Source organism: Micropterus salmoides, unplaced genomic scaffold (genome assembly GCF_014851395.1).
Source record: "Micropterus salmoides isolate LMB-PRFRI ecotype aquatic unplaced genomic scaffold, ASM1485139v1 Ms_hic_scaffold_4, whole genome shotgun sequence".
Classification (NCBI taxonomy): Eukaryota; Metazoa; Chordata; class Actinopteri; order Centrarchiformes; family Centrarchidae; genus Micropterus; species Micropterus salmoides.
The window spans coordinates 25946309-25974283 of NW_024043372.1; the positions used below are offsets into that span (position 1 = coordinate 25946309).

Here is a 27975-nt window from a genome sequence, read left to right on the forward strand (position 1 = left end):
TGGCTTTGACTCGACTCAATATCTATCTACCTTACCTGAGCGCCAGCTGAACATAATGCGCCTGCAGTGTGCCACCGGAAAAGCCTATTTTAAAACTTTAAACCAGGAAAATATCTCTGAAGGGAAGTCAAGTACTATCTCAACTACCGGCCTTGTGTCACTACATATTGTCAGTAGAGGGCGCCACCGATCTTTCCCAAATTTTAATTCTAACCTCAGTCTCTTACTGTTTACTGAGACTCCAAGACGGCTTTTGTTGAGTTAAGCGCCAGTCGCGCTAACCTCACGGTAATGTGGCTGGAGGTTTTGTTGTAATTTTGCAAGAAGTTTTTACACGCAGGTCTGAATGCACACTCCTTATTTGCTCCCTCTTGCTGTTATTGTGAGAGGCAAAGTTTGCAGGGGATGCTGGTCTGAATTGATACTGAGTGTCTGATCGCAGGTATCGCGGCTGGAGGAGGGAGCAGAGAGCAGAGTTAGTGTCCGGGGCTGTTGTTCTGTTGTAGGGCTAGAAAACCTTTGTTTAAATTGATTTCCTGTGAACACCACTTAAGTCAGCGCTGGTGGAAGTATGTGCGTGGTGTGAGAGCCCTGCAATTTTTTTTTCTTCTTTGTGATTTCCTCCATCAGCAGCATCGCTCGCCTCAGTGCGCCTCACTCACCCACAGTCGTCTCCTCTCTGTCGGATCATGTGGATTATTTTGGCGTTTATTCTGGCAGCGGCCGGTCCTGATGGCAGCTGTTGGGGATGTCAGCTGCCCCACGACTGGAGACCGCAGACTGAAGCGTGCCGTGCCGAGCTGGCGCAGATCATAGTCTTTGCCAAGGTGTTGGCCCTGCACGAGGAGTCTTACAGCGTGTATAACTACCTGCAGTGGGAGCCCGGCGCCAACCTGTTCTTCTCCGCCGAGATCGAGCTGCTGTGCGATCAGGCGTGGGGCAGCATGCTGGAGGTCCCCGCCGGCTCCAGGTTTAATGTCACTGGCCTGGGCTACTTCCCCTGCTTCTCCTACAGTGTCACCAAAAACAACAACTACTACTTCTTTCTAAGGTGAGAAACCCTGGTATTCCCTATATTGATCTAATCAATGTGATTTATTGTTACAGATGCTTTAAGTTTTATTTTATTTTTAAGCTGTATCAGTTACGATTCCATTCATCTAATAGGTGAACGCCCTGTTATAAATGTACTTCTTTGAAAGTTTAGTCTGTGTGACTTTTGCCCAGAGAGTACATGCCATGGATGGCCTACTTGCACCCTCTGGTCCAGATGTGCTTTGCAGCTAGAGGAAACCTCTCTTTGCTGTTCCAGATCAGCATGTTCATGCAAATTACACTTTTTCTGCATAAGAGAAAAGATACAGCTTGAGACATATTGCAGAAGTGTCACTGGGCGCTTGAGAATCAGGCGTCAGCTTTGTCAAGTTTTGTGAAGAAGTTTATGAACTCACCCAGACGAGAGGACGGCCTCCCTTTTTACTGGAATTCATTACCATGAATGGCAAAATGATAAATGAGATGATTTGACAATAACCCGTTGAAAGGAAAGGAAACTACATGCTATATTTCGATCTCTATATACGTGTGACACAAAGGGGTAAAGTAATGTTTAGTATGTGATGTGAGGTTGTCTTTGGCAAAGCTAAATGTTAATTTCACACACAAATGGTTTTGGCTCCACTATCAGTCCCTTCTGCTGCACACTTGAGATTTCCAGTGAGTATAGCAGATTCACCCTATGCATCCAAACTGGAAATTTAATGTAAAGCACTTTAAATGTGAACATGAAAGACGATGAACTCAAATGTACATTTTACAGTAGTTTAATTGATTTTGGACGAGATATAAGACTGTGTTAAAGGACCTCAGTCTGTCTCCAAGTCTCACTATGAGACACTTGCTTTACATCATCGTTGGCTTCACTATGTGTCTATGTGTCACAGTGTACACATCTACGAGGGGTGAATATTTGAACTGGAGGAGAGAAGTTCTGAGAATCAGATAACCAGTGGGGAATCTCTAAAAAGGCAATTAGGAGCAGAATGTCTGTGATTGGTATTAAGTAGTTTGTGGTCCAAAAAGCCAAACATTTGAGCAAAATCCACTTTTGATTTGTTTTGTTTTTAAAAATGTCTTTATAGAAATTTTCACCATATTTTGGAAGGGTTTATTGTCTTTGTTTAATTGTGAACACTTTCCAGGTGACAGAAAATAAGCAGAGAGAGGTGAATGACATTGCCATCACGGTATATTGCAGTGAGTCCACCAGGACACACACTAATCATTTATTTATGAGTGTAATAAATAATATTTTATTTTTGGATTAATTTCCCGTGACAGTAAAGCTTAATAGTTTCTGACAGCCGGCGACCAACATTGCAACCTGTTGACCTTTGATAGATTTTTGATGTTAATTAGTCTTTTAAGTGGTGAGAGAAAGGCCAATGACTTGACAATGTTTGGGTGTTGCATTGTGGACAAAATGGCCTTTTGTGGTTTAGCAACCTGTGAGACATTTATTACCATCTTTGTCTTTGCTTGCTTCTACAGCAGTCACATCACATAGAAAAAGACACTTGTGATCATTTAAAACATATTAAATGTCACAGTAATTAATGAGGCTGATTGCTGAGTGCTGATTTCATCTGTATTGTATGAACACAAGCAGAGCTTATATGGTGTACAGGGAAGACCCACTAGGAATTGTTTACTTCTGCCTGCTTTAGAGTGAGGTGAGGACCTCCTACTTCATTAACATACATACACAGAAATACATAAATAAATAAATAAATGTAGGTGAAGGAAAACGTAGAATGAAAGACATATATTTATGCACTGTTTAATTTATTTATTCTTTTATTTCTGTATTTATTTAAATATATTTTACTTATTAGGTTATTTAAAGCCATAGATTAAACCTCACCCCCAGACCTGTCATGAAAGGAAGTGAAGACTCTCGGAGGATTTAATCGTCTGCTCAGTGAGGAAACATTTGCAGTCAAAAGCAGAGCGGTGATACCATCCTCACATATTCTCTTTTAATCAGTATCTGTCCATGTGACGATGATCTCAGGCTAATAATACATTTAATGACCATGTCAAATTTTCCACTCAGATTTGGAAAATGCATGCGTCAGGTTAATTCCTAAAAGTCTGTGTTGCACAGGAACAACACTGTTACTCAGGAAATGTGTATTGCATTCCAGTCAGTGTAATTACTGAACCAGACATTTCCCAACAGCTTGAAGGTAAAGCTACAAAGAACTTTTCACTCAGGAGAGTTATCAGCATGCCAGCGGTCGATGGGACCACCTTTTGTCCTACTGATACGCACCGGTTTGCCACTCGATGAAGAGAACCTGTGCTGACACGTTGTATTTCCCTCATATTCTGCTTTTTCTCTCAAACAGATGAAGTTAGATATTCAGAGGGGGGGCTTTGAAAAGCATTCCTGAAGTTTAATGTTTGGCTGTCCCACATGAGGGTCTGCAGCAGGGCCAACTACAATAGTATTCTTTATAGCATATAATCGTTTTTGCTGTGTCTGATGTCGGCTAAAAGAATTTTAAGATGACTGTCCCCTGTTGTGAAGGTGGAAACATCCGGACGTTATTCCTGTAATCAGCCAGGCGACCACCATCGTAAACCTCCTGAAGCTATAGTTACAACTGAGCTGTGTTTAAGTGCAGACCTGATCATAATTAAGAAGCAATGCAGGAAACCAAAGCAGTGATTTTTTTTGTCAGTGTTTACCCGGGACATAATGGATGCTCACCCACATTTTCCGTTTGCAGATGACTTTAGCTCACAAAGGATGAAGACCTATGGGAAACTAAACATAGTTCAGCTGGGTATTAAACGATGTTTAATGATTAATGATTTTTATTATCCTCTTTTGGCTATCAATAATTTGCTATATTAAGTTCCCCTATAGCCTATAAGTGGCTCTGCACTAATTACATACTATTTATTACTAAAATAATGATATCGACAGAAGCCAGTTTTAATTGCCAGAGACCTGATCACCACAGAGGCTTTTTTACAGAGAGATAGATTAGAAGATTGAAACCTCTCCCATATCTGTCTGTTAAATATAAAATTACAGCCAGCAGGTGCTTAGCTTAGCATAAAAACTGGAATCAGGCAAACAGCTCGCCTGGCTCCTTGCAAATTGTCACTTTCACGTTTCAGTTTTAAACAAACGAGATATAAAGACTTAATTAGTGAGGTTTAGTCATGTTGGTAGGCAGATTTTGTTGCCTTTGGACAGAGACAGGCTAGCTGGTTCCCCTGTTTCCAGTCTTTTTGCTAAGCTAAGCTAAACATCTACTGGCTTTAGCTTCATGTAAGTGGTATCGATCTTCTCATCTAACTCTCAGCAACGAAGCGAAAAAGTGTATTTCTCAAAATGAGTATTCCTTAGCATTTTCTATGATCTGTAGTACTTTTTATAGTAAAAGTGCTGTTTGCTGGTGGTCACCACAACACCCAAATTAAAGAGTAAATGTCAGTTGGTTGAAGGAAATGAGATATGACGAAACTAATTTTCTTCGCATGTCCTGTGCTGTGGCATTCTTGCTAACGTGAACGACTACCCGTCATAAACTTAAAACAGCCAGAACTCAAAAGTTCTCATCACAGTCTCCTGTGCACATCTATATCCTGTTATAAAATCCCCAACACCACTGTCTCAGACCAAAATAGTCTTTCCAATCAATCATAAGGATAAGCTCCAAGGACAGGACAAATCAGGGCCTAGCATGGAGAAATATGCAACCATGAGGATCTCCCTCAGGACCTTTAAATGAAACAGATTGAGTGTTCTGGCTGAGTTATATATTTGCTGTAAAAACACTCAAATACCAAACCTTTAAGGAGATGAAACATAATCTGTCACTCAAAATTTAGTTTTTATAATATGTTGAGATGGGGGGGGGGGTTACGTCACTATTGTTATGCTCAATTTATAAATCTTTTTGGGTTTTGTTTAGTTATGTTTCCATCATTGTAGAGTCCAGACAGGTTTCTCTGGATCCACAACCCCTTCTGACCTCGTGGTCACTGTGCTTATATCTGACTTTTGACCTTGTCTGTTGAAGCAAAACATAAGCTTTCTTTGCGCTGTCTCAACGTGCACACATACCCATACACACACAAACACACGGTCTCTGATAGGGACAAGCAAACTTTTGATGTCCCTCAAGGGATGCAAGATGGAATCCAGATGTATGGAACACGCTGCTTCAAGACTTCCTCCCTCACACACTTCACATCATAGAAGAAGATATGAAACACACACAGTAAATCCCTTTGGCTGGTTATTTGCGGGCGTGACTCATCCACATAATACTTGAATTTGCATAAAAATAGACCAGGGTCTGTAAACAACTTTGCATAGATGTGATGTTTTTTAAGTAAGACAAATGTCTGTCAGCTTTATAGAATAAATACGTAAAACAATTTGCTTTTATCTTAATGGACTCCTGTTGATATTAAGTTGTTCTGATTACAGTTTTTTAAATGATCTCATCCCATTTTCTAATATATACATCCAATCTTCCAAACCGTTTTGAATGCTGCCACTCTTGCCATCTCACCAGCCCAATCGTGGACTGAAGGCACCCTGTCTGTCTTCCATCCTCTGAGAAGAATCTGTCTATCATAATACTGGTTTGGCCCCATCTTCTTACTGTATGTGTTTGTCTCCTCCCATTAAGACTGATCCATCACCTAAAACAAATAATCTGGAGCTGAACGGAATTTGGGGTCTCTCAAAACATTAAAGGACCATGAAACGTGAATTAGGTGACCCTCCTCTGTTTTTGGCATGTTTTCTTAACCCAACCCATCTGGAGGGAGTCCAGTGTAAGGCATACTTTTGCATCCCTTGGCATTATTTTACTGTTCTTACTAATCTTCTCCCACTCCTCATCATCCAGTGTCAGGTTCAAATCCCTTTCCCATGTCTTCTTGAAAGCTGATTAGGCCCCATTACCCAGGCTCTGAATCATCATGGGATAATACACAGATGCCCCATGACCTTTCCCATAGCTTACTAGTACTTTATCTTATAACTCCACAGCTTTGGGAGCTGGTGTACTAAATCTGATCTAGATCCAAAGATACTTGATAGCAAATGAGGATATCAGAAGAATTGAGTACTGGGAGATCCAAATTATTGTACAAAGTCCTCAGAAGATTTCAATGTCACATGTTGATATAGATGTCCTAATGTAACTACGCGTGCAGCCAATCCTTTCAACAAAAGGGGGATTTACCAATACATAACTTTGGATTCAGCCAAATACCCATAGAGACATTTTAGACAAGTTGAGTCCACATTAATTTTAGGTGAGCAATTATTGCATGTGCTTTTGTTTCTCTAGCCAGTTTACTAGACACACTTTGCAGAGGTGGCAATGAGGCAAGAACAGATTACACTGATTGATACAATACCAGGGAAGGGCCCCCTCAGGATGAAGTGACCAGTGAGCCAGGTGTCTTACATTAAAAACACAGTAAAAACAACACCTTGGGTTGTCCCAGACCTCCTCCATCAGCTGGTCTTTGTAGTTTACTGGGGTGTTATCAGGGGTGCTTACCATTCCAAATACATGTCTTTGTTATCCTATCAAACCATCTGAAATATGAAAGTGGGGACATTAAGTATTAAATATTACATAATTTCTTGTTCTTATGTGTGTGCGCTTCTGCTTGTGTTTTTACACATGCACAACTTTTCACTTCATATTCATTTTTGGCTCTGCCAACTGTATATCTTTTCCTTCTCTGCCTTGCAGGATGGATGAGAACTACAATCTCGTCCCTCATGGAGTGAACTTTCAGGACCCCATCTTCCCGGACACTGCAGAGATCCACCGCATGTTCGCCAGCCTTTTCCAGTTTTCCAACTGCACGCCTGGCACTCAGGTCCACAGCTACTCGCCAGAGTGGGAGGCTCAGGAGGACAGCCGGGTATGTTGCCAATCAGAACCACCACCATAAACCGGTTCGGTGTTGATAAAACACTTGCGTTTCTCACACTCACTTAGGACTAAGGATGTATTAAGGATCTATTTTGATTCACTTGATTCAAATTGGCAACATAACTGATTTTGGGAAAAAAGAGTGGAGTGAGTCCCAAAAGCCCAAAGTATTGTGGTGAACACATAAAGGATTCAAGATTCAAGGATACTGTTGTTTTCAATGGAATACCATGAAGGCATGTTCTTAATGCATGGGAAACCAAACACACATTTCCTGAGGTTTTGGCTAGACAAAGAACTCAGTATGGAAAAATCTACTTTATAACACATTGTTCTGCCAGCTCTTTGGCAAACCATTTTGTTGAGTATTTTCTTATTCTCAAAGACGAGAGCTCTAACGTAGAAGTAAGGGACAACATGAGGAGAAGTGTCAAGTGCAATTACAGTGGGCGCTGATAGCTCACAAAACATAAAAGTGAAGTTTGGGTGTCCGAAGTGCTGTTTTACGCGGAAGTTCAGCAATCAAGTGAGTTGAAATTCATGACAGGAGAAACAGTAACATTTGTAGACCAGGGCAGCCACAAGATATGATGAATACTAAGAGGATGGCTTAGATCACTGTTGTTTGGACTGGAAAAACTAACTCTCCCCCTATTTATATAACCAATGTAACAACACGTGTATCCTCGGGAGAATACTGAAAAGAATTTATGGAAATGTAGAAAATCTCTAACCAAAGTAAAACCAGAGAAAGTGGATACATCATAAAAGTAAATTACAACTCTTAATCACAAAGTAGCTCCTGGATTACACAGGAAAAGGCAGATTAATGATAGTGTCAGCGTATCTAAAGATCACTACTCTTTCAAATGCTTATAACACTCACACAATATTGATGCACAATGAGCCGAATTACAGTAATAAGCTTCAGGTCTAGCGCACGCCTTGATGTCACTGTTTAACTTAGGAAAGCACATTTTTACCTGAACAACACTGTCAAATGCTAACACCTGGTGCTCCTGGATTCTGTAAGTTTCCTGCATCTCGTCTCAGAGTCCATGTGTCAGTATATAAATGGTTTTCCACTGCTTTATCCCCTTTAATGAATCTAAACCTTTGGCATAATCCCCCTGATTTAGGTCAGTCTTCTTCTGTCTGTTTCCAATCATTTGCTGACTACTCATAAAAGCAAAAAGCTGCCATGACTAAAGAGAATGAAAACATGGTTTGTATTTCCATGAACAGCAAACTTTTGGGTCAGGCCTGTGATTATAATTACAGAGCGACATTTCGATATCAGCACTGCTTTCTTACATCATTCTCATGATTAGATTTCCTCCTAACAAAATAAAACAGACTTTGTTTTCACTGGTACTGCGCAACCATTGTTTGGACAACTGACCCAAACTCACATCAGAACAGATAACATGTTATAATCCAGTGTCAACCAGAGTAAATCAAATGGCACGTAGTCATGTTAAGATTTGACACCAAACTGAATCAGCAATGAAAACATTTTAACAAGCAGGATTGTTCCCACAGTTTTATGGTTCCAACACTAATGTTGAAATATTAGCTGTGAAGGCTACGAACACTGTCAATACAAAAGACCCACATGATTTCAGCTTCAGTCTAACTAAACTTTCCTTTAATACCCAGGATGTGCAGACACCCGCGTGTTTTTCCTCAGGAAGGTTTCAAACCCTCCTCTGAGACGGGAAATGACACTTAGAGAAGGCCTGCATAAAAAACAAACCCTTTTTGTTTTGTCCGTGTTGCAGTTTAGTTTGGATGACATCAGAGTTGATCAAACCCTGCTTTGTTCTGACGGTGCACCACATGGATCCATTTTGGGGCCTGTCTAATACTTGGCATCTAGAGTTTGAAAGCGTTTACCTGGTGGGGAGCGTTGTATTGTGGGAATATAGGGTCCAGTGCAGGTTTGCAGCTTGCTAGGTTCTAAAATTCAGGATATCCCTGCCTCAGCTGTTTCCGTTTTCGCCCTTCTTTTTTAAACTGTCTTATGGTGTAATACTAATAGAGTATTTTTTAGCAACGAGGGGTACAACACAACCTGTAAAAACAGTTGTATATTGTCTTACTCTAGTGACATGACTTAAGTAATCTAGTTTGGGCTTGGAAACAAAAAATCTTCAACACAAAGCCAACTCTACTCAAAACTTAACCACACACACGATATAGTCTCTTTTGTGTTTGGTTGAAAAATTCCTCCTTATGCCAGTACTATTAGTAGCGGTAGTATTTTAAAAAATACTTAATTTCTGGTTCTGTTCAATCAGCCATTATAAAATAACAGCTATGTTTTTATACACTGCTTTTCAAAACATTAGTATAGTAAACAAAACAATATATGTTGTGTTCAAGATTCAGACATACAGATGACAATAACCTGCATAATCTGTTATGGCAGACTAGGCAAATGGACTCAAAAGCAGACTCAGGACAGGTTAAAATCCAGGAATTTAAAGTTTATTGAAAAGTGGGGTGAGAGCAGAGCAGAGGGCAGACCAGGGAATGGAGACCAGCGAGTAAACTTCCAGGCAGGCAGCGATCCTGAGCACAGGGAGACAAGGTAAGTGATCTCACAAGAAAAAAATAGATATAACACGAGACTAGTTGGCCACAGCGCAAATACCACTAACGTAAGCTGACAAGTGAGGTGAAGAACCGGGTTGATATACTGCAGAGTCCTGATTAGTGGAATGTGGATCAGGTGTGCAGGTGGAGCGCCAGGCCCAGCGTGAGAAGCCACGCCCAGACAACACAGAGAGACAGACAGACTAACAGGAGACACAGGGAGGGAAGAGAACATAAACACAAGGGGTCGGGGAGGAGAACTGCAGACTCATAACATAATCCCCTTTCACTCTCTTTAATATCAAGAGTGCCACAGAATACAAATATCTTGAGCTTGACTTTAACAAAACAAGCTTCCCCATGAGTTTTAGGAAGAGGATTGTTGAAACAGTTTTCCCCTCAGTTTTGCATCAATTATGCATCATTCAATGACTAATGTTTCCTTTCATATGCCCATAGACTCTGTTGAAAACTTTAATGGTTAAGATTTATCACTGGATGTATTTTAAATACTCACTGCTGCATTTTATGTGATAAATAACATGAATTTTCCTTCCCTGATTGCAGAGACGTAATAAACACTGGACCATATTAATCTACAAAACCCAAAGCCATCTCATATCTCACCTCTGCTGCTCTCGCACTCTGGCCCATACTTAACCTGCTGATTGGTTAATGCTAATGAAACAATGTATCAGAACTAATGTAAGAAAGACTGCTTTTCCCCTTAGTCAAGCCAGTCTTATTTATATAGCCCAATATCACACATTTGCCTCAAGGGGCTTTCTGTGCAATTTGCAATGTCATCTAAAGTTCACAACTCTCATACTTCTCTGTAACTTTGAAACCATTCTCCATAATAATAATTTACCTGCCTATAGCTGCTTTAATTGAGCCTGTGTCCTCTTTGTCTGTTATTCTGTCTTGTTTGGGTCTGTAATTAGCTTATTTAACAAGCACTTTTACTCAGTATCCTTCTTTATTGAGCTGTATCCCAGACATTTGGTACAAGAAAGTGTTTATTATTACGCCTTACTTTGCATGGGATTAGTACAATTAGTACAACAAAAGCTTATCATTAACAAAATACGTCTTCCACTCAGAGGCAGGATTGTATCTCAGTCTCGACCATAGACATTTTCAAGGGTATTTGTCCATACTGCAGCTTTGCCCGAAACAACACAGTAAACATGGACATAGGAAACCAAATGAAGTAGAAGAAAAAATCTACAGCTAATATTACAGGGAGTAATGTTCTAACCAGTGATGTGGGCCGGCAACCAGCAGGACATTTTTAACATTTCCTCAAAACCCTCAGCGGTTGTTATCTGATGGCAGGGAACATACATCAGGGAACATACATCAATGTTTCACGCTGGCCCATGTGGAAGCATTAGGGCCTGTGAAGGAAATCCACACTCAGTCAGACAGGCATGCAGTCAGAGGCAGCTGGATCTAATTTTTTTCACGTAGGAAAGGTCTGGGCCTTTGGATCGTCTGTCGTGGATTTGGATGCGTATTAGGTTTCATCTCGCAATGGTGCTTCCCTGAAACAGACGGAACATGTTGTGTAACCATTTTCTTTACCTTTAGATTTATCTTGGTCCCTACCTGGAGCTACAGTGTTGCTTTTGGCTCATATAAATTGGCTGGTACATAAAGAGCGGTGCATACAGTACGTGGCAATGTAGATACATTTCCATGAACTGTTCATTGCGAGAACGGTATAATCTTAAAAATACTTCATTAATTTCTTTACTTTTTCCTTCCTTCTTCTGTTTTTTAGGCTACAAGCAGCCAAAAATCAGTTTCTTTTTAGACTCACTCATACACAAACAGTGGAATATACTGAAAGACTTACGAGCTGTTGGCACTAGATGGCTCGTCTGGCAAGAGCATGCCAGAAGTGTTCTCTCATTTGACTTACCCAAAGGAAATCCAGTATCAAACAAAGCAGATCTGTCAGGTGCTACGTCATAAATGTTACAAAAACATATAAAATCTGACACTAGTATTTAGTATAAGCCGCTATGGGATAAAACCCCAAATATGATTTCAATCAAGAGGCAGTGCAAGATGAAAGTCTGTTGGAAATCTTGCAGAATAATAGGCCTTCTGCGAGCAGGGACTTGCAAGTAACCTGAAAGTAATTGATGAATAATTTGACAGTTCAGTGTTTAAATGGGTCACAGTCAGTCATGTTTGCCTCAAGTACATTTCCAAATATTTAAAATGTATTAAGCGTAAAAAAAAAGGGAATAAACAAATGTCTATATATTTTCCTCTTCTCTTCACAGTTGTTGTGCTCCGCAGTGCAGAAGGCTCTGTTTGAGGAGGAGGAGAGGGTCAGGACTCTCTCCCAGCAGGTGCGTTCCCTGGAGAAAGCCAACGACCACCTGAGGGAAAAGGTGAAGACCATAAAACGTCAGCTACGCCAGGCCCAACGAGAAACTACCAAGGAGCAACAGACACTGAGCCTCAAACAGCTCTACGAGTCGAAGACACCTCGAACTCACCCCGATCAGGACACTACCAGGGACCAGAGGAACGCGCCGCTTAAAAAGGTCCTCTCCAAGAGGCTAAAAAAATAGTTTTTTAGAGTGTTTTCTTTAGTTGTGTGTAAACCAAATGTTTGCTCCCTATGAAACATCAAGAACAGAGCAAACTGAAAGGATTGTGCGTGAAAAGCTGGGGGAAGAGACAGCAACAGCAGCATCTTTTGACAGAAGCGATCAATTTAGAGCAAAAGAATGGACTTTAAATGTAACTTAATTTTGTTCTCTGTCTTACACTTAATTAAAGGGGCTATTTGTAGTTTTCAGCAGCCACGAGCGGTGCGGTTTTTAAACTGCAACTAGGTGTGTGCTGGTGTGCACGCTCAAACTCATGAGCAAGCAGAATCCGATACACACAGACTGACACATTGGAAGACAGCTTCACACACCATGCTGGAAACTCAAGTAAACTCCCACTTCAACGTTACAGTAATATTTTATCGGCTTTACGTTGAACTAATCCATGCACGTTAGCTCTATTGCCAATAACTATTCGTGTGTCTTTCACCGAAGGCTCAGCAGTGTGATCACAGCTAAATATATTGGATAACGAAAACTGTTAGTGAGCTAGACTGAATACTATAAATGAGATTGTTGCCACACTTTATATACGGTTGACCGCAGTAACTTTACTGTAGTCCACTCTGTTATTGTCCTGCACTTTTATGTTGCATTATTTTATATTACGTGGGTCACGTAGGTCACAGTGACAGAGACAGGTGAAGAAGCTGTGTACCTAAGTATCTGTAAAATGACAATAAATCTAAATTGAATGTTATGAAGCAAACATCAGCAGATCCGTGCTAACGTTAGCTGGCTGCCCCTGCCTTGCATCACTGTAGGCTAGCATAAACAAATCGCTCCACATTTGCTTTGTACCGTTACATCCTTTCTTGCAGGTTGTTGGTGCATAGGATAGTAATATGTTTCGCGTTAGTTGGTGAAGTAAGTTATTTGGTACTGGTTAACATTAGAAACTGCTCTGCGTTAGCTGGCAAGATATCATTATTTAACTTCAGCCAACTAAAGCACAAAATCAAAATATGTTTCACATGCTTTGCAGTAATGTTAGTTTATCTATCCGATAGGATGAAAGCCAACTCTGGGTCGGTTTGTCTGATCCAAACAAAGTTGAGGTCTCCCGGTGACTCAAGCTTTTCATATGTTGACTGTGTTTTCACCCGACGTCAATCTGATTCTCGTTTGGCCTGACGTGCTTCAGCACATAAAACTGTTTTGATGATTTTTTATCCTTACGTGAAGTTTGTGTTTTAGTCTGTGTTGTGCTAGAAGCTGGCATTTCGTTTGTTTTAGGGGTCTCCGTGCCATTGAGACTGTCAACTACAAAGACACCATTCATGCCTATTTACATCCTTATCCGTATACTTCTAGAAACCGAGTATGTGTAGGGAGGGGAGGGCTTTCACTTGACCTATTTTGTGTCCCTAGATGAACTAAAGTGGCGGATTAGCTGCCTCTGGGATAAAGGATTTAAATGGTTTCACAGGAGTAGGAGATCTTCATCTGATTCTCCTTACCTCTTATTTTACCAGTATAATCATTCTCTCTGAACAATTGTCGCCGTTGCCTGTCTCAACCCCCACTTTTAATCTTTGTCTGACAGCATAAAACATTTCACAAACATTGAACAGTGCACAACAATATGTGGACAATGGTGAAGCATTGAAAATTGAATATCTTGCTTTTTTCTGTGCTGGACACATTATGCTTTGTATAAATATTAGAATTAATTATGTCATCAAAATGCTCCAAACCAAGCCCACATTTGGACAAGGAAATATGAACATGACACAAATGACCAGTTATTAATACAATGAGTGCAATAAAGTATGCATTATACAAGTTGTGAGCATTCAAAATCTTGTGTGGAAACACACAAAGCTCCATTTGAGCTTATCATTACAGAGGATCAGCTGTGCCAAAGTTTAAAAGATGCAAGACCTCACGTTATGTCACATCACTCTTTTCTACTTTTGCCTGCTTTTCATTTAGTTGTTTGTATTTATACCCAAGAAGCGATCCCAAAGTGTAGTGATTCTTTAAATTAAGTGAATTGTTTCCCAAGATCGCATTTTTTCAAGTTGTTCTGAACGAAAGTGTAAATTTTGTATTTGAAGACAGGGTGCTGAGCATTCATGAAGACCAGCCAGGGAGCCTGGCGTGGTACAGGATTGGCCTTTTCTGTGTCAGAAATTAAAGTTTACTTTCTGTATTTGCTTTACTTATTGTTTTTTTTCTCTGAACTATAAACATCTGGTTTGCTTTGCCAATAGCATAATCATTTGTGTAACAATTATTGTTTGTTTTTTCATAAATAAATGGACTTCCTGTGTCTTTGTTTTTGTCACAGTTGACTTCATAGCATGCACACTTTTTGGTGGAATTTGACAATTTTGATACAGGTCATACATCCATAGTTTACAGCCCCCTTGAGATTTACAAAACAATTCCTAATATGCAGTCAAAGTCTAAATATACAAAACTTTCAACATATAAATCAAACAATACAAAATATTATTTCAAAGTTGTAAAAGTAGCTCCCTAATGTAGCACCACAATCCCTAACAAGGGAAAAGGTTTGTTTTTATATTCGTATCTTCTGCCTCATTCACTTTGACATATTTGTAAAGCTCGCTGAGTCCTGGAACAGGTGGACACAACAGTGTAACATTATTTAATACTCTAAAACGACTTTCATCTCCAACGTTCATATTTTAGAATAAATGTGTCTAGACTGAGAGAGCTGAACGTTTCAAACCTCAATTGTAATGTTTCCTTGCTTTGCTTGTAATCAGGTCAGAAATGATAAATTCGTTTTGGCATGCACATCATGTTTAGTGTGATTCAGTGCTAATAAATCAAACGTTTTCAAAGGACTTCAAATTCAAGAGCAACATAAATCCTAAAAATAAGTTCACCCTATTTTAACCTCCTCCTCTCAAGCTTTTGTCCAGTTTACATTTAGTGCACGGTCAAAAAGAACACAGGGCCGTTTCAGAAATCGTCAGATGACATTTTCAACACAATTTCCAGGAGAGCTGAACAAAATTTCTTCCATATGGTGCTGTCGCATAAAAAATGAGGGAAAGGGGGCAGGGTTTGCATGACAAGAGGAAACAAGAAATGGACACATTTTAAACTTGTTTCATGTCTGGAACTCTACTGCAGCTTTGTTCAGCAGTAAAGTAATTTACAAGCTTTCTTCTCGCGTATCATTTAACCTCTTGAGCAAAGAGAGAAAGTGTTGAAGAGGACAGCTCCGTACTCCTCATCTTGCCTCCTCATTAGCTCTTTCTTCTCCTTTGTATCAGACAACCTTGCCTGCAGCCAACTGTCAAAATCCCATGGACCTGGGCCAAAAATTATATACACACACACTGCTTTCTCAACATAAACCATGGTGCACAGCCAAGCTGCAAAACAGATGTTAGGCAATACGACTGTACAGTGGTGGTCCCTTCCAGAAGACCTTGCTATCTCTGACATGGTTTATTTACCTTGTTTTGTGTTTTAAATGCTGTTACTGTCTTGGGTTGGTTTCATTTTCTTTTTGTATGTGTAATCTCAGAGCATCTGAAAGGTTTATACAGTATATCTGTTTTTCCTTTTTACCCCCTTTCTGTTTTAATATTTTCTCATGCAGCTACATTTAATCTTTCTCTTTGTCTGTCTTTCACCGCTCCACATGAAGAAATCCACCCAGAGATGTTTCTAACTTTGAGCTTTCTAACCTGCCCTTAACTCTGGTGTTTCTATAGGTAATTAATCTGCACCTGGAGAACCTGGTGTTTCCTTTTAAAGCCAGGAGAGGCAAAGCTGGAGAAACTAGCTAGATTTTGAAAGGATCCAATCAAGAAAAATTTACAAACATGTTTTCATGCACAAAGAGTGCACGGGCAGAGTACACACAGGTAGATGGATAGACAGGCATGTAGGCCAGCTGATTACAGTCCCGCGCCAGTTTTGCATCAAAGCATTTGATTTATTGATTGTTGTCTGATGAATTTCAACAAATATAACACAAATAGTGCTGAAATAAATTGCCTTTGTGTTTTGAATTATTCACCCGTTACATTAAAACAAGACTACTTAGACTACTAGTCTACAACCATGCTGGTGGCTCTGTGAGGCTGCACAGAGGAGCTTTGAGCTAATTGCTAATGTAGCTATTGTTAATGGTTCCACTTACATTTGCATTTTGAGTCTCTCTTATATTTTACTATGATGTTATTACATACTCTTTCTTATTTCTTTCTTTGTTTTAGTGTTTTCTGGAGCTTGATACCACAATGTTGGCTGTGGGAGACCTAAGATCATTCTGTTGTTAACAGAATAGACGGCTTGCCTGAGCCAAAAAGGGCTTTGTGGTTTGCTCCACATAACCAAGAGAGAATAGACGGCTGGCACACTCCATGCTCACACAGACAATGCTAACAAGTTTAGCAGCATGTTTACCATGTTCACCATCTTAGTTTAGCATGCTAACATTTACTTTTTAGCAGTAAACTCAAATTAGCTATAGAGGCAGAGGCTGGTGGGATTTTTTTTGCAGGTATTTAGTCATGAATCAAAGGGTAAATTAAATTTTGACTTGATGGTGACCCTACATGAAAAGTTAAAGGTTCAACAAAGTCATTAGATTTATCCTGAGAAAGACATACATGTAAATGTACCAAATTTCTAAAGAGAAGTTTGAGCGGGCTTGCTTACACATTCCACATCTATATTATTTACAGAGATAGTATGACTGTCATGATTATTCAGAAAATCCCTAAAGTTGTTTATAGCTTTCATGCAAGCAGCTGTGAGGTTGTAATCAGCTGTGCTTTGAGCTAAATTCTAACACCAGCATGCTAACATACTCAAAATGACAATGGTGAGTTTTAACATCGGCATGTTAGCATCGTCAGGAGGATATATTGTCAGAGAGGTAATGTTATTCATGTTCACCATTATGGTTTAGCATGTTAGCATGCTAACATTTTCTAATTAGCACTAAACACAATAAAGTGCAACTGAGGCTGTTTGGAATGTCATTATTTTTGCAGGTTTTTGGTCATAAACCAAAGACTGGGTCAAATTTAAATTTTTGACCTGATGATGGTGCTAGAAGAAAAGTTAAGGGACCACCAAAGACAAAGTTAATTCTGGGGAGAACATGAAAAGTCTGTCCCAAATTTAATTTATCCATGAGTTTTCGAGACATTTCACTAAAACCCACAAATGTCAGCCTGTTGATGGTGTTAGAGGTCAGGGGCTCATCAAAGTAAGCATGATTCATCTTCTGGGCATCATGAATGTCTGAACAGATTTTAAGGCATTCCTGTAATACTTGTTGAGACATTTCAGTCTGAAACACAGTGATGGACTGACTGATAGACCAAGACTAGAGCCGCTGCTGCCAGAAAGGCTAAAAAAGAGACATGCATGTAACAACACCAGACTCTGCGAATCAGATCAAACATTATAAGAAATTTGATATGATATTGCACCCAAGTGCAAGTCAGCAATATCTGTCCTCTTTGTCACTTTACACTTTCCTCACAACTCTGTCATTCAATCTTTTGCTTCACAAAGTGAACATTACCCAGCACCTCTGTGAACATGGCTTTGCTCTGAGTGGAAACGTTTCCTCATCATCTCTTCACAAGCTGTACTCTGCCAAGGAGGAGGTGATTTTTCATTGTTGCTTGTCCACGTCTGTTTCAATAAAGATGACTGATGTGTGTGTTGCCCTCAGAGACCTCTACTGTTCCAATCTAACTAAAATCACAATACCGTACTTTTAGCCTCAGGAGAAGGAAATGCCACAAAAGTATCTTGGCGAGCCAGAAAGAGTGAGCTCAGTATTTTACTTTAAGGCTACAATAATGGCTGTAACACCAGATTAAATTCGACAGCAAGCAAAAGGGCCATTGTTCGCACCTGAGACTTTGGATTTCACTGTTGTTGACTGTCCACAGTTCCTGATTAAAGACCACGACACACAAACTTTATTTCAGGCTGTGATCTTCCATTGTCTTTCTTCCATTTTTTTTTCCATTTGGCTAAAGGTAAACTGCTGTCTTTACCTTCACGAACAACCTACTTCTTTCGCTCCCTAGTCCTCCTCTGTCCTCCCCCTCTTTCTCTCTCCCTCCATAATTCACTTGTAATTATGCCTCTCTTCGTCTGGGAGTCCACATCACAAGCAGGAGGAACTTGACTTCATGTGTTTGTTGTTAGCGCTGCCAAGCTGTTTTTATATCTAATGGTTAGACTCAGGGATGTTAGATTTATGTTGCTATATATTCTACCACACATTTTTAACGCGTTTTTGAGTGATTGCTCAGGATTTGAGGCTTTTCTGTGTTTCATTCTGGACTGTTTGTGGAGTTTTTGCATAGTTTTGAGAGAAGAGTATCCTGCTGTGGGTTGACTGTTGTTTTTTGTAAATCCACCAGTGTCATGGGTTACTGCTGATTCATGTTACTATTTAGATAAACACTGATGTGCTCAGTGCATCTCAGATGTGAGTTGGTCAGTGCTGCAGATCTTACTGAGTGTCATTAGCTGAGTCAAAGCTGAATGAACATGACATTTGGAGATGACGCTGATTGGATTTCTGTGTGATGGTGGTGGAGCAGGATGCGCCCTGCAGTGTGGAGATGAATGGTCATGATGAACAGTCTTGGAATCCATCAGTGCTGTTCGACCGCTTATAGAGAGTCAGAATATCTTTCAAATGTAAATCTGTATTGGATTCAGGGCCCAAGAAATCTTTAATTGTAGGTTTGAGGTACAGTATCAGTTTATTGGTGGATCCACTAATGAAGCTAAGCTACTAAGCAACCCAACCGATTCAACCAAATGTGTTTGTGCAGCCCACTCACAAATTCTGACAAACCAAAGTCCCACTGATCATTTTTAAAGTGGTGGTATTATGCTCATTTTCAGGTTCAAAATCTTAATTAGGGGTTGTACCAGAACAGGTTTACATGATTTAATTTTCAAAAAACACCATATTTTTCTCATACTGCACATTGCTGCAGCTCCTCTTTTCACCCTATGTGTTGTACGCTCCGCTCTTGAGCTACAGAGTGATGCATCTTACTTGTACAAAATCTTTGTTGGGGGTTGCACATGCGCAGTTCCCAAGTAAGGACTACTAGCCAATCAGAAGCAGAGAAGGGCGGGTTGTAAGAAACAAGGTAGTGTGATCCAAATCAAAGCCACTTCAGACTGTGACCGTAACCTAGCAGATGGTATAAGTTACTCACAAGTCCACAACCACACAGCATCATTGCTCCACATCTTACCATCAGGACTAAACGTTGAACTGTTGCCGGTGTTCTGACGATCTATGCTGCCTTGCCGAAAAAAGCTAATATAGCGCAAATCGATAGACTCGACTCTACTCGGCCCTGCTCCGTTTTCCATTGCAGGTAGTACCCAGAGATAGTACGTAGCTTCATAGCGACGCCACACACAACTGCCGCGACGTAATGTTCAATGCGACACACACACCAGCGATCCACACAGCTTTCTCTTTTTTAAGTTAAAACGTTTCAACATTACTCAGAATGTAAAGACAGATAAGTGGTATGAAAACCTTCCAGCTGTGTTTTCCTCTGCCGTTGTTGCTGCAGCGGTCTGTGTGACGGCGGGAGCAGAGGGCTCTGTGAGCGGGCAGCTGGCCGGCCTCACACGCTCCTCCCGCGGGTTGGCACAGGCATCCCCCCCAGCCACTTGCTGAGCTCCTCAACTCCGAAAATATTCAAGCACATTTTTGTTCCACCATCACTTCTCGTAAAACTGTCAATATTGGAAATCTACACAGCTGATTTCTCACCTCAGCTTCTCAGAAGTCGGTTTAGTGATGAAATTCCATACGAAAACTGTAAAATATAAAACTTTCTGTGGCTGGCCTCTGTCTGGCGCACACAATGATGATGCAGTGAATAGTGAATATTCTCTCTGACCAGTCAGCAGTCTGTCGTGTTTTCCCGTTACATTTTAGTATCCCTCAGCTCGCTTGGAACCTGGAGGGAGGTGAGGTGATACGGAAAAAAGTACCTGGAAGCAGGTACAACATTTCTACAATGGAAAACCAAACGAAGGCGAGTCGAGCCAAAGGGCCTCTGCTCAGACTAGCTTGGTTTGAGGGCGTGCCTGACCCCGCTAGCCGCTTGGCAAGCTTTATGACGCGTTTTCATTGTGATGTCACAAGTAAAGGAAGTGAAGGGCTGGACTACAAACGAGATGTTTTCAAGCGGTTCAGAGCAGAGCTTTCTGTGTTGGGCTGGACTTTTGGCTTTTTCACTTTGCAAACCTGTTACATACACATAAAAGATATATAACTCAGTAAAGGAGAGGGAAAAAGACAAAAAGCATAATACCACCTCTTTAAACAAGTGAAAGCTAATACCTCCTTGTAAAGCAGACAAAGCAAAAACGTTACACAAAAAGAAAACCCTTTTTGGACAACCAGATAATAAAAGTTATCATTAGCTAAAAACTACATCAGCTGTTGGAAGCTCACTACAGGCCATCTCACTATGAAATTTAACCCCTTGATATTTTAACTTAGAATTCCATTAAAGCAACATTATGTTGCTTTTACTCGTTGGCGTGAGCTAAAAGAGCTGAAAGGTTGCAGATGTCAAGCTGACCTTCCTGTTAGACTTGTAAGTAATAACTTATTAGCTGGCTTGCTATTTCTTGTGTTGTTTTGCCGCTAGCTATAAATCTCAAGTTGATGTTAGCAAACTCCTTTAACATCTGTAACATCACAGTACTCTTTGTTGGCTAGCTTGCCATCCAAGTTTCAAACAACATTAAGCGGTGAATTACATTCTGAAATGGTAGGGGCTCCAAATTGCACAAAATAAATAATCTTACATAATGTTTTATTTACCCATTAATTTTAATACAAGGAACATATTTTAATGGGATTTTAAGGAGCTAGTAAATTGATAAATTTACATTTTTAAATAGATTTAAATATTAACACTAAGGTTTTTTTGAGGGGTTAAACACTTTAATATTGACCCCTTAATTCAGTGGCTCTCAAACTTTTTCATGTCAAGGACCCCTAAACTGACAAATTAGACCATGGACCTCCATTTGAAAAGATTTTGTCCCAGGATCATCTATCTGATAGAATTTTGACTTTTAGATGATTTATTAAAAAAAGTGTGGGAAAGGCATGACCAAAATAGTCATACCTCCTGTCACTGTGTTACCTATGGATGGAATTATAGTGAAAATAAATAATTCCTGTTTTTGACGGGGACCCCCTGGAACCCCCTCAAAGACCGCTGGGGGTACCTGTACCCCTCTTTGAGAACCACTGCCTTAATTTATGTCTTAAAAGGCCTTCATTTTTCATTGAAGGTAGCTGGAGCCTATCCCAGCATACACTGGGCGAGAGACAGACTGCACTCTGGACAGGCATTTAGTCTAGCTGCTAGACTCTAGCACAAGGCTGACACGAAGACAGACAATCATTCACACCTACAAACAATTTCACAAAGAAACCAGAGTACCCAGAGGAAAGGTTTCTTGCTACGAGGCAGCAGTGCTAACCACTGCACCACTGTGCCACCACCAGGTGTTATGTGTAGTATAATGTAATAAACCATGATATATATGATATATAATGTTGAGAATCTATACTGGATGAATCAGATCAAGTGTGAGTAAATGTCAAAACCAGAAATAATTTGTTCATTAGCATGTATGAGATTTCATTTGCGGCTCCCTCCATCAACATTGCCCTTTGCAAACCAACCCTGTATAATAAACCTAAATTACTGCCTGAGAAAAGGTTTCCAAAAGCACAGCCCTACAGTCTGAAAATGCACAGTGTATGTGTGTGTGTGTATGTACTTGTACTTCCTATATAGTGAGGACCAGAACAAGACTTTAACCAACAGAATGAGGACATTTTTGGAAAGTGAGGTCATTTTGGCAGGTCCTCACAACATCAAAGGGCTGTTTGAAGGTTAAGACTTGGTTTTAAGGGTTAGGGTCGGCATTTAATTGTGATGTTTAAGGTTAGGGTAAGGTTCCCGGGAATGCATTATGTCAATAAGGGTCCTTACAACTATATAAGTACAAGGGTGTGTGTGTGAGAGAGAGAGAGAGAGAGAGAGAGTGAGAGTGTTTTTGTGTGTAAAGGACTGGTAAATTCAGTCAACTTCAGCAAGTCAAATATGTGTTTGGTGTTTTGATCCAGATGGTAGTTGAGAATGGGAAGCAGAATTTGTTAAGTGGTAAAACTGAAAGGACTGCTCTTTTACAAGCATCCCAGTTTTAATAAAGGGTTTGGAGGCCAATACATTAAGAAGGGGCCACTTCAAGCTTTCAGGTTGTAAAGAAGAATAAAAGTAATAGTCAGTGAAAATGTGAACAGAAACTCATGAAAGTAGCTGCTGTGTTGGACAGGTGACCTGGCCAGGGTGAATGAATGCATGAAACTGGGTAATTAGGGAATGACACACATTTACCACATTTCTCTGTCAGCATCCCCAGCGACTTTGACCCCCAGTGCAACCTCAATGGCCCAGAATTCCACTCTGTATCACGTCTGATGTCTGCTTTGATCCATTCATTCCCGTTTTAGAAATGGAAAGGTGTGGAAACAACACTCACGGTTTTCCTCTCCGCTCTTTTCATGTTTTCTTCCTAACAGCGTGTTTTCTTTTCATCTGCATGGTCAGGGACTGTGTCGTCTGATTGACAGGGCTGGGGTAAACTCCCAGCTAAGACCGGTTTCAGATGGATTACTAAAGCAAGTAACATTGATATCAAGTTTCTGGCAATGTTTGACCCTAATTGCAGGCTGAATTTTCCCAAAAGTGGAAAATTAGTGGCTGTCCTCATACTGCCAGATACTCTCCGTCCTGCTCTCCATCCTGTTTATCATTACCAACTGTGGTTTGCACAGTCATGCAGGACTTTAAGGGTCTGAAGCTTTTCATAAACTGCAGTGCTTTGGCTTCAGGAGCTGCAGGGCTTCAGAAATTCAGTCCATACTTTTCAGAAAGAGATCTCTAAACATCTTTTTGGATTTGAACAAACTGGGTCAGATTCAGGTTTGAAGAACTAGCCTTTGAAAGTTTCTAGCAAAACACTTTCACATCGTCTCTCCCACTCAGATCTGCTTAAATGAGTCATTGTTCATAAACTGCACGTCACTCATCTCCAGGGCACGAGGAGGAGGGTGATCTCGCTGTGTGTAGTTTAGTCTCTCACCCTCCGCTGGGCTCCAGCCACCTCAGGGACTTTGACTTGCTCAAACTCAAACAACCTGGTTTCACTCATTAAACAATGTGGGGCCGAGGAGAAATGGAACGGGAAAATCTTTTTACATTCATGATTTGTGTCTGTTTTTCCGTGTTTTGGTCCAAAGAAAACATTCGGCCAAGATGCTCTGAGCTATATGACGCTAAACCCAAAACAAATGCACATCTGTGATACAAAGGAAAGATCTCAGTGATTAGGTAAAGAGGGAAAATTAGTGTGTTTGTCTTTATTTGGGGTTATTTTGGGTTCAAAATAGGGTTATTTGTTCATAAAGCCACTCTAAAGCTATCAACACATCTATTTGTTAGTTAAGCTCCCAGGCTGCATGCTGTGGTATATATGTGTATTTGTGCGTGTCTGTGTGTGTGAGAGAGAGACAACACACACGTCTTATTGTTTACCTGTAGCCTACATGTCGTGACATTATAGAGAGTTTGTACAGTGACTGCATGATCAGATTAAATTTTGGATGTCCTCCTGTGTGTCTCATGAAAATAAGCATATCTGACTAAACATGGCGTGTCATCGAATTTGTTGTTGCCCCCACCAAGAGGTTGTTATGTTTTCACTTGTCTATTTGTCTGTTTCTACTCAGCTTTTGGTGAAATGTGCTGTTAAGTTCAGCCATGGGCCGAAGAACAACTGATTTTATTTTGGTGCATATGCTTTATAAATAAGTGGTCAAGTAAACCATTTAGGCATTTTTCACTATCAAGCACTTGGATTTGCTCGTAACTCCTGAACTGAAGCTGAATTCCTTTTTTGTTGTCACCATATTGCACATAACAAAAACATTATTCATTTGTTATTTGACATTCCATAGCGGCTATTCTTCTATGCATCATTTAACATAAAGTGCCTCAATTATTTAACGCATTGTGCAATTGCAAACATATGTGCAGCCATGCACATACTGTGGTACTGTGCACTCCTGTGGTACATAAGCGTAGCATTGCACAAACTAATTTTTAAAAAAAGAAGCCAGTCAATATAACAATTACATTTCCCTCTAAAACATAATTAGCAAAACAAATTAGAGTACGTACACAGTTTTTCAGGAGACAGGGTTGACATATCACAGATGGTCCAAAATGTTACATATAGCTGTTATTGCACAACTGTTGAATTTAAATGGCTCACTGCTCATGAATCTGACTCATGTAATGATTTAATGTACAAACCATACTTTTAAATCTTTGAAATAATTTTTCGAATGCCAGTTTTCCATTCCCTTAAAAACTTCCAGAAGACCAGTCTAACTCAGAAGAGATATTTACTTAAATAATGAATCCTTTTTGACTGGAAAAAGAGTGAAAAGCTCAAACAACTAGTGGCAATTTTCTGTACCTATGACAGCACACATGTTGAAGGACATAATGGGTGCATAATCCTCCTGAGAGCACTGACAGATAGAAGCACAATAGATTTCTGCTGACAGACAGGAGGGCAGTGTGTGCGCTCGCTCTGTCACTGTGCACACAACATTTCAAACCTTAACTCAACACTTTGACATAACGTGAAACAGGTAACCTTGAATAATGAAGGGTTGTAAAGACTTTATTGAGTTGAGAATATTTTTTCCCAAAAGACACCATTATAAATCCACTACAGTCATTTTCAGTGACCTGCAGTATCTTATCAATTATCTTCATAATTATTGGAGTATAACTTTATGCCAGGTACAGTAGGTCACCTTGGATGGGAGTGACTTGGCAGAGTTGCTCAGAAACTCACTGATGTAAATAGTGCGTTTGGCTTCTTGGGGATTGAATGGCAATGTTGGTCTGTCCATTGGTCGAACCTGATGATCTTTGGTTCAGACTGAAATATCTCAGCAACTATTGGTTGGACTGAGATAAAACTTTGGCACAAGCATTCACGGTCGCCAGAAGATGAATCCTATTGAGTTTGGTGATCACCTGATTTTTTTTCTTTATCGCCACCATCTGGTTAATATTTGAGGTTTTATGTAAAATGTCTCAACAGCTATTGGATAAAATAAAGTTCCCCAGTATGATTTTTAATAACCTTAACTTTTCATCTAGCACCACCAACAGGTCAAAATTTCAATTTGTCCAATACTTTTGACTGAATACTCGCAAAACGAATGACATCCCATCAGCCTCAGCTGTAGCCTACTTTACGTGTAGTGCAAATGTTAGCATACTAACATGCTAAACTAAGGTGGTGAAGATAGTTAAGATTCCTGTCAAGTATAACAATATGCTAACATGCCGATGTTAACACCATGTTACCATTTTGAGGATGCTAGCATGCTGACATTAGCATAAGTCCAGCCTTAGAGCTGCTAGCACATATTTGAACGACTTTAGGGATTTTCTGGATAATCATTATGGTCATACCATCTCTGCCAATAATATGGATGTGAAATGTGTAAGTAAATATGTAAACCTTCCTCTGTAGCACTGTTTGCATCCAGCATTCAAAGCGGGTGCGTGAGTGATTTGGTGCCTTGTTAAAATGACACCAACCAAATCAGCCAAATCAGCAATTTGTTTTCAATTCTCTTTCAAGGTTTAAATTACTGACACAGCTCAGATAAATCAACATGCAAATGATGAAGTTGAGTCATAGCAGTGTGGTTACTTCTGGCTCATCACTGTGTCAAGTCTCTGTTTCACATTCCATGCAAGCATGGGCAACAGCAGCGCTCCAAAGTCATGCCGGGAAGATGTGCACAGTCTTCATCAATGCGCTTCCACTTTCATATTAAAGGAGAAATTACAGTAAACCCAGGCATAAAAATATTAGATTTAAAAATGTAGGCCCACTTCTGGTCCTATCCTTTAGTGGTACTGTTCTACACAATGCCAAGCTTAATCCATAGCCATGTTTCAATTTGTTTTTTCCACTCTCCCACACTGAAACACCGACTGCATCTTTCTACACTCTTTACCTTGTGATCCTTGCAATTTCTCTCCCATTATTTTGAATCAGTCTCTTGTTCCTGGTTTGACCACATAATTTTTACCCTGTCTTCTGTTTGCTGAATGGGGTCGACCACCAGTCTCTCACTCTCGCTCTGCTCTCCGGTCTCCTCCAGGCTCCAGCAGCCAAACCACAAGCCTCAATTACCCAGCATTCCTTGGAGAGGACTAGAGAGGCCTCATGTAGCAGACTATGAAATTAACATTCATGACAAACCTCTCAAGCCACAAAACTATTTCATGAGAGCAGCAGTTGCAGGATTTCATCATTGAGAAGAGTATCACTTCTATTTTATTATTATTCTAGGTTCATGCAGTGTTCTGTTTTCTGACAAAGGATGAGAGTAACTTTTGAAAGAAAAAAAATACTATTTGACCTACAAAGCCAAAATGCAGTAACAACACATTTAGTCAAAATTTAGGTACAACGTATGACTTGATTTACTTTACCAAAATGTTTTTATGTCATATAAATATAAAATTTAGAAGAAAACGTCATGCTAATGTGCAGTTACAACAAAACACAGCTAAGTTAAATTAGCTAACTGGATTTAGCCACAGCTAGCACAGTCTAAAGCAAAATCTATTGACTTTTCCCCTATAGTTAGCAGATTCCTGTTACTGAATTATAGATATTTTGGTGAACTAAAGTCTTGGTACTTAATTGTTAAAAACGGCTGAAGTAGTCCTGCTAACAAGGTAACTAGCCTAGCCTAGCTTTGCAGGGTAAAGCAGCCATCTTAGCTTTTGACTCAAGTGGAGTTCATTATTTGTCATGGTTAAGCTATTTAAATGTATTTATTTGGAAGTTCATTTATTACACTAGTAGAAGACTGAAAGGACACATGTTGTTTGATATAATTTGTTTTTCCCCATATACCCATTTTTTTTGTAAAGATCTATTTTATTGTAAAAATAAAAAAAAGGAGAAACATTTAGTTATACAAACAGACATTTCAAACCATTTGGCATGGCAGTATTGATGGCGCTGCAAATAAAATTACATTAGCTTTAAATTGTTTGTTTTTTCAGAACATTTTTTGGCATGTAGTACTAAATGTGCACGTGACGTGTATAAGATCAAACAATATCTTTTTTTTCTTTTACAAACGGACTTAGACGGATTCATAATGCATAGACAGGGATTTTAATGTTTGTTTCACTTACAAATCTGTCCCAAGCACAGGTCACTGGCTTTCACACTGAGCAGTAGTCAACAAACCATGATGCATTGCATCTGTGCATCAGTAGGTACCGTTGCCACAAACACAGCATATCTTAAAAGACAGCACATTTATGGTAGAAGTACTAATTTGTACAATTAAATCTCAAACCGGTCATCCTTTACAAGTGGTTGAAGAGCAATCACAGCAGAAATCTTCAAATGAATAACCTCTTTCCTTTAGGTTGATTCTGCGCTGAAAAATCCATGAATGAAATGCATGGGCTGTAAAAACTGCTTAAGATCACGCAAGTTCAGCATCGCGTATTTTCCCTAACTGTTAGCTGAGTTATAACAAACTGAGTTATAACAAACTATTCTTACTATACGTCGTTTGCCTTGAACATTTTTTTTTC

The 27975-nt window shown here is 39.9% G+C and overlaps 1 protein-coding gene across 1 annotated transcript; it reads left to right on the plus strand.

Annotated features, from left to right (window-relative positions):
- Positions 1–165: 165 nt before the first annotated feature.
- On the plus strand, positions 166–14494 carry ccdc3b (coiled-coil domain containing 3b). The gene is made up of 3 exons (XM_038697736.1): positions 166–1051; positions 6801–6975; positions 11882–14494. The coding sequence occupies exons 1-3, from the start codon at positions 690–692 to the stop codon at positions 12173–12175; spliced, it is 831 nt and encodes a 276-aa protein (XP_038553664.1). The 5' UTR covers positions 166–689; the 3' UTR covers positions 12176–14494.
- The last annotated feature ends 13481 nt before the right edge of the window (positions 14495–27975 follow it).

Excerpts from the sequence above, each read along its gene's own strand:
- ccdc3b (XM_038697736.1), top strand. The coding sequence starts at position 690 with ATGTGGATTATTTTGGCGTTTATTCTGGCAGCGGCCGGTCCTGATGGC. Across the intron at positions 1,052-6,800 it reads AACTACTACTTCTTTCTAAG|GATGGATGAGAACTACAATC; the intron begins GTGAGAAACCCT and ends TCTGCCTTGCAG. Across the intron at positions 6,976-11,881 it reads AGGCTCAGGAGGACAGCCGG|TTGTTGTGCTCCGCAGTGCA; the intron begins GTATGTTGCCAA and ends TTCTCTTCACAG.